Below are 12318 nucleotides of genomic sequence, written 5' to 3'. Positions count from 1 at the left end.
TAACCCTTCCCCTAACCCTTAACCTTTTAACTAACCCTAGCCCTTAGCACTAACTTTAGCCAGCTAGCTAACACTAGCGTAAGCCACCTAGCCACTTAGCTAAAGTTAGCCAGAACAAATTGTAATTCCTAACATACCATACGTTTTGCAAATTAGTAACATATTGTACCTTTTGTAAATCTGTAACATATTGTACAAATTGCAATTCATAATATATCATAGGGAATAGATGATGGACAGCCACAAATTAATACTTAACAAACACAGACAAAATAATATGAAATGCTCTGAGACCATCTTTCTCAGTTTGAAGTCTTTGGGTCTCTCTTGTTTTAGCCTGGTCTCATAGATTAGACGTAACATAGTAAAAGTACACTCAAATTACACTGAACAAAAATATAAATGCAACATGTAAAGTGGTGGTCTCATGTTTCATGAGCTGGAATAAAAGATCCCCGAAATGTTCCATATGCACAAAAAGCTTATTTCTCTCAAAATGTGAGCACAAATTTGTTTACATCCCTCTTGTGAGAATTTCTCCTTTGCCAAGATAGTCATCCACCTGACAGGCGTGTTATATCACGAAGTTGATTAAACAACATGATCATTCAACAGGTTCACCTGGTGCTGGGGACAATAAAAGGCCATTCTATAATGTGCAGTTTTGTCACACAACAATGCCAAGATTGAGGGAGTGTGCAGTAGGCATGCTGACTGCAAGAATGTACACCAGAGCTGTTGCCGAATAATTGAATGTTAATTTCTCTACCTTAAGCTGCCTCCAACATTGTTTTAGAGAATTTGGCAGTATATCCAACCGGCCTCACAACCGCAGACAACGTGCAAACACGCCAGCCCAGGACCTCCACATCTGGCATTCTTCAGCTGCGGGATCAGTACTACTAGACCAGCCACCTGGACAGCTGATGAAACTCTGGGTTTGCATAACCGTCAGAAACCGACTCAGGCAAGCTTATCTGCGTGCTCGTCTGCGCAAATGCTCACCTTCGATGGCCACTGGCACGCTGGAGAAGTGTGCTCTTCACGGATGAATCCCGGTTTTAACTGTAACGGGCAGATGGCAGACAACGTGTATGGCATCGTGTGGGCAAGTGGTTTGCTGATGTCAGCATTGTGAGCATTATTATTATTGTTCATTCAGTATGGATGTCATAATAATTTGGGATGATTTTCATTGAATGTTCTCTCTCTATCAGGACAGGAGAGGCCCTGCCAGAGAAACAACAGCAGGGTCAACAGTTAAAGAATAATTCCCAGTAAATTAAAATAATTAATCACACACTGACAAGGTGGTTCCTATGTGACTGTGACCACAAGCTTGATTTACTTACATGCCAGTCCATAAAGTCAACCCCGAGGTCAATATTATTTATACTACTGCCTTCCAGGCTTGGAAATCCATGCACTTCTCTCTCTCTCTCTCTCTCTCTCTCTCTCTCACACACACACACACACACACACACACACACACACACACACACACACACACACACACACACACACACACACACACACACACACACACACACACACACACACACACACACACACACACACACACACACACACACACACACACACACACACACACACGTTATGTTCTTCTTTCCTCGTGGGGACTTAAAAGGAATTTCCATTCAAATTCCTATTTTCCCTAACCCTTTGCATAACCCTAACCTTAACCCTAACTTTAACCTGTAACCCTAACCCTAACCCACACCATAAATCTAAAATCTAAACCTAACACTAACCTCTCACTCGAACCCTATCCTTATCCCTAATTGTAACCCTAACCCTAACCCCTAAGCTTAAAATAGCCTTTGTCCTCATGGGGATGTGGGAAATGTTGTTTTACTGTCCTTGTGGGGAATTTAGGTCCCCACAAGGATAGAAGAACCAACTCACCAGATTACTCCACTTCGAGTCACACAGTACTGAAAGAGATGGCTAGGTGGCTATTGCAGTTGCCAAGGTTTTTGTTTATTTTAAAATATCTCAAAGTAGACATACCGGTTTCCAGAGCTCAGGTGATTGTACATTGGGGGCCGTCAATACTGCACTATGTGCATTTCATAATGTTGCTGTGTGTCTTTGTCCTACAGAGAATGCTCTGCACAAAAAAAGTAATCCTGGATTCATAATTGGAAAAACATTTTGTAAATTAAGATCTAATACCTCCCTCTTCAAACTGTAAGGAAATGGAAATACAACTTATGACAAGGCTTATTTATAACCTGAGCATATATTTTTTATTCACCAAACATCAGACTCAAACTAGCACTAACTGTAACAAGGTCATGACTATCTGGTTTGCATAGATCAGGGATGTGCAACTTTGACGCGGTGCCCCCTACACCCCATTTTAGTGGCCCCCCTAGTAAGCTAAAACAATTAAGTTTTAAAGTTCATTTCCTGCAATTCTACACATTTTGCCATGGGGTGGAAGGGTGATTTTGCAATTTTCTAACTCATTTCATTTCGCCATGGGGTGCATTTTTTCTTTTGCAGTTTTACAGCTAAATGTTTGCCGTTTTTAATATGATAATCAATGGGCCCCGGTCGGTAAAGCAACCATGGCTGCTAGACTAACTTACCAATGGAAAAAAAACCTGGACATGGCTAATTAGGCCTTTCATGCAGTCATTGACCAAAAGCGCCCTATTTGGCCTCATGGGTGGAATGTTATTAATATATTTTTCATTTTTAAAAACCTGACAAATTCAGTGTTTCTATGTCAAATAGTTTTGTTATATTTCAGTCTTCTGTGATGTATATAAAGTGTAATATTGTGATCCAAACTCACAATTGAATACATTTCAACTCTATATCTGACATGGTACCGGTGTCTTCTTTTTCTAAGCGCATAACCATGTGTGTGAGGTGTACACTTTGTTTCTAAGTGGATTTGTTTAAGACTACCAAGAATCACTCTGTGTGACCCCGATTTAGCCCACTGCAATTAAAGGTACTGCTGACGCACAACCAAATTTCGAAATTCCACCTTGTGTATTCTAACTCTCAACAGTAAGTTGAGACCCCGACTGAGTCGCCCCCCCCCAAAAAAATACTGTATATATGTATTTATTTCATTGGTGTGTGGGCCTACAAAATGGGGGCCACCAGTTGCCCATCCCTAGCATACATAATACAAGACGTGGCTAAACGTCTCACTGCTGCAATTAGTCAAAATGAGAAGCTTTATTCCACTTTCAAATGTAGGCTATATGTTGGATAATTGCTTGAATCTAAATTACATGTCAGCATGGATACACGTAGTTTTTATACAGCTCACAAAAAGCAGTGAGTAGTTAAATAATTACATTGAGTCCAGGAATAGAAATGATTGGTGCAGAGGAAAGCAATAGGCAAATTAGACCTTGGGTATTTGATCTTCCTAATGACCTCCATTGCAACCAAAAACTTGGTAGCGTTAATTGTTCTCCTAATTATTAAGCTCTATCGAACCTTTCGATCCTCATTGAAAGGTCATAATCTTGGAGAATAGGGCAGAGGAAAGTGTTTGTCCTTGATGCATATTGTATGTGGATATTTATGGCATGATTTTCTAGGGTTCTGTGAGCTGACGTTTTGGCGCCATAGTGTGGTGATGGACAGCACTTGAACAGTGGACATAAAAATGCATTTACTGGGGTTTATTAATTACGGAAGCCGTTTACTGTTTAAAAACCAAACGGAAGCAAACAGAGTTAAACAAGCGTTTCTATTGGACAAATTCTGGTAGGTCCATTCCCATTTCATTCCAATTAAGAAATGTTTTGTGACAGAATCTGTGTAATGAATACACCACTAGCCTATTGCTACCCTCACACTGTCTCCTAGCTATGGATGAGGATTGGAACAAGGATAATAGAGAACTACTCCTGATTCCTCATATCACATAAATGAGGTTCAGGAGACCTAATGGCTCTCTATTAGATCAGCATAATTTAGTCCCTAAATAATGAATGGGTGCATTAGCTCTTAGCGACTATTAGCAGAGGAGCTAGCTCTCATAGTAGCAAAATGTTCCCCATTGAGGTAATAGTGCATTTAGGCTGCCAGCTGTACATGTATCAGAATAGCTTCTTCTCTACTGTGTAGTTTTCAAAGGTATAACAGAAGGGCAGAAGAGGACTTGTTGAGAAAGAGAGAAGACAAGAAGGTGGTGGTGAGAGAGAGATAGGGAAAGGTGCATCCAAACACTTTAATGTGGCAATACAATTCAAGTAACAAACAATTCACAGGACCATACACAAATCATCACCACCTCATCCCTGCCTTTGCTTGTGTCTGGGATGAGCCTTACAGAACACAAACAGACGTCCCCGCCGCACCACAAAGAAGCAGTCTTTACAGCGGCGTTTCAGAGCACTCTTGGTTTTCATCCCTACAGCGGGCTGGAGGCAGCCCAGGTGCTGACACTGGCCCTGGAGGGCGACCCGGCCCTGGGAAGAAGATCCAGGGGAGAAGGCCAAGGGCTGGATGGGTCTACCTGGCGTCAGGAGCACTCTGACTGGGTAGGATGTAAGGGAGGAAAGGCATCGGGAGATGATGGTGGTGATAGGGTAGGTTCGGCTGAGGGTGATCCGGGTCAGATGGCGGGTTAGGGAGCTGATGAGGTGGTTCAACAGGAGTGGAGCCATGCTGTCACCAACACCTGCCTGGAGAAAGAGAGAACATACGTCCTAAAGTGTGTGTGTGTATTTATCTCAATAGTTTTTAGTTGCTTTGTTCTTTCCATTCCTTCATTATCACTGATCTGACAGAACATGATAGGTAAAAGCAATATGGTGGAAATCCATCCAGTCCTTTCAGCTACTAGTGGTATTGAAGGAGTAGAGGCAATCAAAACAATGCAGATAGAAATATAATATGCAGTGCCTATTATGCATTGCTTATCCTGGATAATATTAATGTTATATATATATATATATATAATTTTTTTACAGATTCTATCAAGCTATAAAGTGCATGATTCATGCAGCATGGTGGATTCTGAAGGCCAGACGCGATCATCTTTCTACTGGCCAATTAGGCAGTACCAGTACTTGATCAGAATAAATTTATGAATGTAACATAATATGCACCAACCTTTCAGTTATAAGAACGGGTTAGAGCTGGGAATAAACTCCTGAAATGCACCGTTTAATCAAAGCAACACTGCCGAAGAAGGATTACTCTCGCACGGAGATATCCCTGCTTCCTGACTGTGACGTAAATGACTTTGAGAAAAGTCACAGCGCGTGCGCTGGGTCGTAGAGCACCAATAGGGAGAATTTGTGCCCCACTAAATACACTTTCTCGCTTTCATTTAAACTGTAACGCGTTGCAGAATTGATTAACTACAAAGTATTTCAAATAATTCATTCCTTAATATAATAATTATGTTACTGTTGGTTGCAAACGATTCGTGAATATTTTATGAAATTCATAGCACTAGGACCAGGCGGTCGTCTTTGGAGGTCGGAGAAGCTCCCTCATCTTGGGTATAGAGTCCATTGTAAACATGGCTGCCGCTGTGCATCGGATTCTGTCCTTCAGTAGAAATGCTAAGGCGCTTGTATCGCCTTTGAAGACCTCGGCGGTTTCTCTACTGCGCTACAGTTTACAAGCGTCGACCACTGGAGAGCAAATTACCCACACCGGACAAGTAAGGCTCAAACGTTAGGTTGTGTTGGTTACCCCGAAAATATGTAGTTACTCGCTAGCTACCAAGCTAACGACACCTACTAGCACCACTAGCTAACGTTTGGCAAAAGTGTCCGATGTTGGGGTTGTCAATTAAGATTTGACCGTTGGTCCAGCTTTGAGTTGTGGTCACCAGCTAAATAGCTGCTCGCCCACTAGTGGGGTAGTTAGGCGTTTATTCACGGTCAGTAAGTATTGGCACTTTTATCACGATAAAAGCTAGTAAGAGCAAAGGCAGATGCCACTTTAGTTAACTAGGTGGAGTGTCAGAGTTTACATAACTATTTTATTGATGGTTGTGAGATGATAACCTTACTGTGATCATGTATTGTATGTGTAGAATGTGATCAGCTATATCTGATTGTAATAGATGTGTTCCAGAACAGTGTCTGCATGTTGTTTCAGGTGTATGATGAAAATGATCCCAGGCGGGCCAGGTTCGTGGGCCGACAGAAAGAGGTAAAACGACATTGTCTGAAAGGGCCATAGTTGCCGTGTGACTTTCCAGTGTTAATTTGCCAAATTGTAATTACTTTGCTACTATGGCCTATTTATTGCCTTACCTCCTTACTCCATTTGCACACACTGTATATAGATTTTTCTATTCTGTTATTGACTGTACTTTTGTTTATCCTATGTGGAACTCTCTTGTTTTTTGTCGCAATGCTTTGCTTTATCTTGGCCAGGTTGCAGTTGTAAATGAGAACTTGTTGTCAACTGGCTTACCTGGTTAAATAAAGGTGGGGGGAAAATGTAGAAGTTGAGTCCTATGATTCATACCTGTTGAAGTAAGGCCTAGAGCCTCTTTACATTGCAAAGTGGCCATTGATAGATTTACAATGCATATTTAGTATTCCGCTGAGAAGGAATTTGGACTACAAAACAGAGTGTAAGCTACTGATGGTACTGTTTGTGCTGTGTGTTTCAAGGTGAACAAGAACTTTGCCATCAAGCTGGTGGCTGAAGAGCCAGTCAGTGGCATAGAGGCCAGAGTGGTGTCATGTGATGGGGGTGGAGGAGCACTGGGCCACCCAAAAGTCTACATCAACCTGGTAATGACGTCTCTGTAGTGCACATGTCCCTATAATGTACACTAGTTAGTGGTGTCGAAGTCAGAACTCATAAGCTGTGACTACGTAACAAGCACGAGCGCAGATCCTGTATTCAATTTCAGTTCAATGTGCGCTCATGTGTGCTCAAGTCCAATTTACATGACTCGCGCAAGAATGACATTGCGCCGTGCAAGCCATTGTGGAGGCACAAGCCCTGAAAGTACGGCTGCGCCAGGCTCCACAATGCTTTGGAGTCAGCTCTGAGTTCAAGGCTGCGCTCGGTGACTTGCACGAATCAAGTCAACAGGCTTTTACATCGGGTCGTTTCTATTTTTCAGCTTCACGCTACTTAGTGATTTGGTCTATTTTTTGGGGGGTGTTCCATTGTGCTAATGTCTGTTTTCTGTCTGTTTCTCCAGGATAAAGAAACTAAAGTGGGCACATGTGGCTACTGTGGACTGCAGTTCAAACAGACCCATCATCATTGAGACGCATTCTCAGTCCTCTCTCTCTGTAGTCTGTCATTCTGGTTAATAAATTATATCTACTTTTCTCCTCAGTCTGTATCAGTTTCTATGATGTGGTGTATATTCTTATGGAAGCTTCATCAGTTGGTAAATGCCTAGTCTTGGCACCCAGACCCAAGTCAAGGCTCCCATGAGAGACTAGTAAATGCCACAATACTCTTTCTAGACGGCTTGGTTTAAAATGTGTTGCATCTATTTCTCAAGTGTTTGCAATGAGTTGTGTTTCTGGACCTTGCAGAAAAGAATAATCGTAACTTTTCGATCTTACAGTTCCCTGTCTCACTGCCAGAGGGCAGCATTGGCTGACTTGTCAAAAGTGTTCATGCAATAGTAAATGATTTAGTGAAACAACAAGGTACAGGACAGACAGGGTGTTGTGATTACTGTAGAAGCTGTGATGGGGTTAGTTTTGACAAGGCATTAAAGACTTATTGTGTACGTGGCAATAACCCAATGGCTTATTAAATAGTTATGCTGTGCAAGTGGCACTTCCAGTGCTGGTATCTTAATCATTTTTCTTTAGACATGCGGTGCCTTCAGAAAGTATTCTCTCAGCCCTTGACTTTTTACACATTTTGTTGTGTTATAAAGTGGGATTACAACTGATTTAATTGCCTTTATTTTTTTGTCAATGATCTACACAAAATACACTGTCAAAGTGGAAGAATAATTCAAACATTAGTAAAAAATAAAACATGATTAGGTAAATATTCAACCCCCTGAGTCAATACATGTTAGAAGCCCCTTTGGCAGCGATTACAGCTGTGAGTCTTTCTGGGTGAGTCTCTAAGACCTTTCCAAACCTGGATTGTGCAACATTTACCCATTATTCTTCAAGCTCTGTCATTGGTTGTTGTTCATTGCTAGACAACCATTTTCAGGTATTGCTGTAGATTTTCAAGCATATTTACAGTACCAGTCAAAAGTTAGGACACACCTACACATTCCAGGGTTTTTATTTTAACAATGTTCTTCATTGTTGAATAATCGTGAAGACATTAAAACTATGAAATAACACACATGGAATCTTGTAACCAAAAAAGTGTTAAATAAAAATATATTTGATATTCTTCAAAGTAGCCACCCTTTTGCCTTGACAGCTTTGCACACTCTTGACATTCTCTTAACCAGCTTCATGAGGTAATCACTTGTAATGCATTTCCATTAACAGGTGTGCCTTGTTAAAAGTTAATTTGTGGATTTTCTTTCCTTAATACGTTTGAGCCAATCAGTTGAGTTGTAACAAGTTAGGGGTGGTATACAGAAGATAGCCCTATTTAGTAAAAGACCAAGTCCATGTTATGGCAAGAATAACTCAAATAAGCAAAGAGAAACGACAGTCCATCATTACTTTAAGACATGAAGGTCAGTCAATGCAGAACATTTCAAGAACTTTGAACGTTTCTGCAAGTGTAGTTGCAAAAAAACATCAAGCACTATGATGAAACTGGCTCTCATGAGGACCGTCACAGGGAAGGAAGACCCAGAGCTACCTCTGCTGCAGAGGATAAGTTCATTCGAGTTACCAGCCTCCGATTGCAGCCAAAATAAATACTGTAAGTCAAAACTCTAACTCAGCCACTCAGGAACTTTCCCTGTCTTCTTGGTAAGCAACTCCAGTGTAGATGTGGCCTTGTGTTTCAGGTTATTGTCCTGCGGGAAGGTGAATTAATCTCCCAGCGTCTTGTGGAAAGCAGACTGGGCCAGGTTTTCCTCTAGGATTTTTTCCTGAAAAACTCATGTCCTTAACGATTACAAGCATACCCATAACATGATGCAGCCACCACTATGGTTGAACATATGGAGATACTCCGTAATGTACTGGATTTGCCCCAAACATAACACTTTGTATTCAGGACTGTGAGGTTGACCATGCAGTCGGATTAGAACAGTGTGGAGGCATACGAGGATGATGTGTTGTTTCTTCCAAAAGTGAGGCTTTTTATTAGCAGATAAAGAATTAATATAGCTGGTGACTGTACAAGTATTTACAAAAACAAACAGGACGATGAACAAAAAAAGGCCTAATAAACTCAAAAGAAAACACAGGCTCAATAATTGTCTGTTAACCCAAACAGAAATGACAGGGTTCAAATACTAATACCCATCATGCATTTGACAAATGGGAAGAAGCCCTTTCAAAGCCTGTTCAATTAACATTAAGCTGCATGACTTAACATCTAAACTTTTTCAGATGCTACACACATGAATAACCTTAAGCGCATATATCAATAACGGTGCAACCATGCTTTAAGCATAAATACAATCTGGGATATGAACATGTACGTCCATCCGGGGATAAGAAACTTCCTCTATACTGTACACTGAATAAACCATGCGCTCTTGAATGCATCCCATTGCCATCAATTCTCTGACCAGGAAATGAACAGATAACCCTCTACAATCAATGAGGAAATGCCAGGTAATAATTTACCAAAAGGACTTCGCTAAACCATTAATCCTTTGCAATGTCTGATTATTAATATAAGGCATGTCTTTAGATAATGTGATGGAGATCATAGGGCGATCATTACAAGGAGATCATAGGACGATCATCACAAGGACAAAAAGTTAATTTCTTTGCCACATGTTTTGCAGTAACGATGCATGTTTTGGAATATTTTTATTCTGTACAAGCTTCCTTCTTTTCACTCTGTCATTTATGTTAGTATTGTGGAGTATCTAAAATGTTGATCCATCCTCAGTTTTCTCCTATAGTCCCTCTTCACAGGGACCAGGGAGATCCTTATAGGACTCATCCTGCATTCATCCACCCTTCCACTCCCAATCCCCCCTTACACATACTCTCGCACCCCACCCCCTCCTCACTCCCACTCCCCACGCTGCGCTCTGCCACCCCTGGAAGATGTCAGGGGAGCTCCAGTCTGATAGGGAACAGCCGCGCGGAACAATACATGTTTGAAAAAGATGATATATATATTTCAGCAGCCATATTCTCCATAGACCTGCATGCCAAATTGGCCTAGGCAGGGTGTAGTAGGGCTGGGCTACAGATACAGACAGGCAGTGCTAGAGCTATCCTGTCCTGTCCCGGGCTGGCGATGCAGGCAGCCATTGGAACAGCGTTTTCCACACCATGGCGCTCAGGTTGGAAGGAAATCATCCAAGCTGATATAATTGGTCCTGGTGACACAGGAAGAGAAGGTTTGATGCGATGGTAAGAGGGTAAGACTCATTCATAGTCAGACCAGGGATGGGTGATTGAAAGAGAGAAGAAGAGGCCATTGTTAGAAAGGATGTTCAGTCAGGGTTAAGGAGTTGAGAGGTTGAAAGGCGTGGAGGTTTTAGTGAGACACACTGGTTGGTTAGGAGGTGTGTGTGTGTGTGTATAGGTTGCAGGCGCTTGGCTGGATGGGGCATTGCTCTGAGCAAAATCTTCAGATGAAACTGAGCATATGAATTGTGTTGAATAAAACAGCGCTTTTTCAATTATTCATCCCTCTAAAATACCACCTAATAGATATAGAGATGCAATGCTGTGAGGAAACTGTGGGTATTATTTAAGACTGTCATCAAACTCTTCAGATTCAAACTTATTTTAGTCCGATGTGCAATTAAGCTTATATTCATTGTCTAGGTTGAGTGCATGCTGTCAAATCACTTTTTTACAGGAAGAGTAAACGCATAGAAATGTTAAAGAAGGATTAGGATTTGCACAGCAATCCTTCCATGTTGTATGTATTAATGTCTCCTTTTTAAGAATGTCTTCAAAGTTCTGTTGTTTCTTATGCAAACAAAGGGAAGTAAAAGTAGATGTGTTGTGTGAGAAGAGCAACTCAGTAAAAATCTCCAATAGATTCCTCTATGCAGAAGATGAGGATAAATACCACTGAATTACACACACACACACACACACACACACACACACACACACACACACACACACACACACACACACACACACACACACACACACACACACACACACACACACACACACACACAGTATAATCACTGTATTCTCCCTCAACATAAAATAACAATTCTCACCGTATAATTGCCCCATTAAAAGATTGTACCTCTAAGATCTGTCACATTACTGAGCCTCCAGCCTTACTAAGGAGCTACCCCTGATCTCTCTTTAGCCAATTATCTAACCTTCACTTCTCTGAAGTCACTCTGGATCTAAAATGCCCATAGACACAGATCTAGGATCAGCTCATCATCCTTCAATCCTAACCTTTACTATTAAGGGTATAAAAATCATAGCTGACCTTAGATCAGTGTGTTGGAGGGACTTCCTCCTACTCAGCTGAAGTGACAGAGTACAGACGTCGTGACCTTTACCATGGAGACGATATGACATGTTCTAGTGCCAGGGACAGAGAGGGTAGCTGGGGGAAGCAGACACCTCCGCTAAGGGGGGTGACGTGACAGTCTAGGGAGAGAGTTAGCTCTCAGCACTCTGATAGCCTCAAAAGACCTGAGTGTGTGTGACAGGACACAGGAGAGAATGGTGTGGCTGTGGTGTGTGTCTTGGAGAGAGAGAGATGGAGAGAGAGAGAGAGAGAGAGAAGGGAGAGAGTGTGTGCGTTTGTGCGTGTATTTATATAAGTGTTTGTGTGCGAGTGTGTCCGTAGGTGCGTGTGTCCATAGGTGCGTGCGTGTCCGTAGGTGCGTGTGTGTGTGTGTGATGGAGGGTGTTGAGTGGGCTAGGTGTTAGACTGAAGGTGTAGATAGTGTTTAGGATAAGTCAATATAATGTTCTTAGAGCCTAGAGAACTGAACTTCCTCCTCCTCTGGAGTCTGCAGAAACACCCTTACACAGACCTTCTTCAGAGTTGGAAATTCTGAAAAAACAGGGCTTCCACCTTATTATGGGAGACAGAATGCAATTCTATTAGAATGCACAATATATAAATTAATGTTGTGGATAGTTCCACCCATATGTAACTGTCAAATTGCAGTGGTCTGAGGGGCTTTGCCTGTTCTAGTAATTATATTTCTATGGTTCCACCACTATCAAAAATCTGCATGTAAAGGAAGACTATGTTGCAAGAAAGAAATTC

At 41.6% G+C, this 12318-nt stretch overlaps 2 protein-coding genes across 3 annotated transcripts; one reads left to right on the top strand and one right to left on the bottom strand.

The window, feature by feature from the left end:
- Positions 1–4184: 4184 nt before the first annotated feature.
- Positions 4185–5250, bottom strand: LOC139559432 (large ribosomal subunit protein bL36m-like). Of its 2 annotated transcripts, none has more exons than XM_071375459.1 (2): positions 5113–5250; positions 4185–4682 (listed from the first exon to the last, which is right to left on the bottom strand). In XM_071375459.1, the coding sequence occupies exon 2, from the start codon at positions 4662–4664 to the stop codon at positions 4290–4292; it is 375 nt and encodes a 124-aa protein (XP_071231560.1). In that variant the 5' UTR covers positions 4665–4682; positions 5113–5250; the 3' UTR covers positions 4185–4289. The 2 variants fall into 2 exon arrangements, with proteins under 2 accessions (XP_071231560.1, XP_071231561.1); XM_071375460.1 differs by having other exon boundaries at positions 4185–4678; positions 5113–5231.
- Positions 5214–7320, top strand: LOC139559431 (NADH dehydrogenase [ubiquinone] iron-sulfur protein 6, mitochondrial-like). Its single transcript, XM_071375458.1, has 4 exons — positions 5214–5671; positions 6115–6168; positions 6639–6761; positions 7181–7320. The coding sequence occupies exons 1-4, from the start codon at positions 5528–5530 to the stop codon at positions 7247–7249; spliced, it is 390 nt and encodes a 129-aa protein (XP_071231559.1). The 5' UTR covers positions 5214–5527; the 3' UTR covers positions 7250–7320.
- The last annotated feature ends 4998 nt before the right edge of the window (positions 7321–12318 follow it).

The sequence above is a fragment of the Salvelinus alpinus genome, chromosome 29 (assembly GCF_045679555.1).
Source record: "Salvelinus alpinus chromosome 29, SLU_Salpinus.1, whole genome shotgun sequence".
Classification (NCBI taxonomy): Eukaryota; Metazoa; Chordata; class Actinopteri; order Salmoniformes; family Salmonidae; genus Salvelinus; species Salvelinus alpinus.
This window is presented reverse-complemented; position numbering and strand designations above follow the sequence as displayed.

Bases quoted from the DNA above. Each gene is read 5' to 3' on its own strand.
- LOC139559432 (XM_071375459.1), bottom strand. From the start codon at position 4,664: ATGGCTCCACTCCTGTTGAACCACCTCATCAGCTCCCTAACCCGCCAT.
- LOC139559431 (XM_071375458.1), top strand. From the start codon at position 5,528: ATGGCTGCCGCTGTGCATCGGATTCTGTCCTTCAGTAGAAATGCTAAG. The intron at 5,672-6,114 runs GTAAGGCTCAAA...ATGTTGTTTCAG, and splicing joins AAATTACCCACACCGGACAA to GTGTATGATGAAAATGATCC. The intron at 6,762-7,180 runs GTAATGACGTCT...CTGTTTCTCCAG, and splicing joins CAAAAGTCTACATCAACCTG to GATAAAGAAACTAAAGTGGG.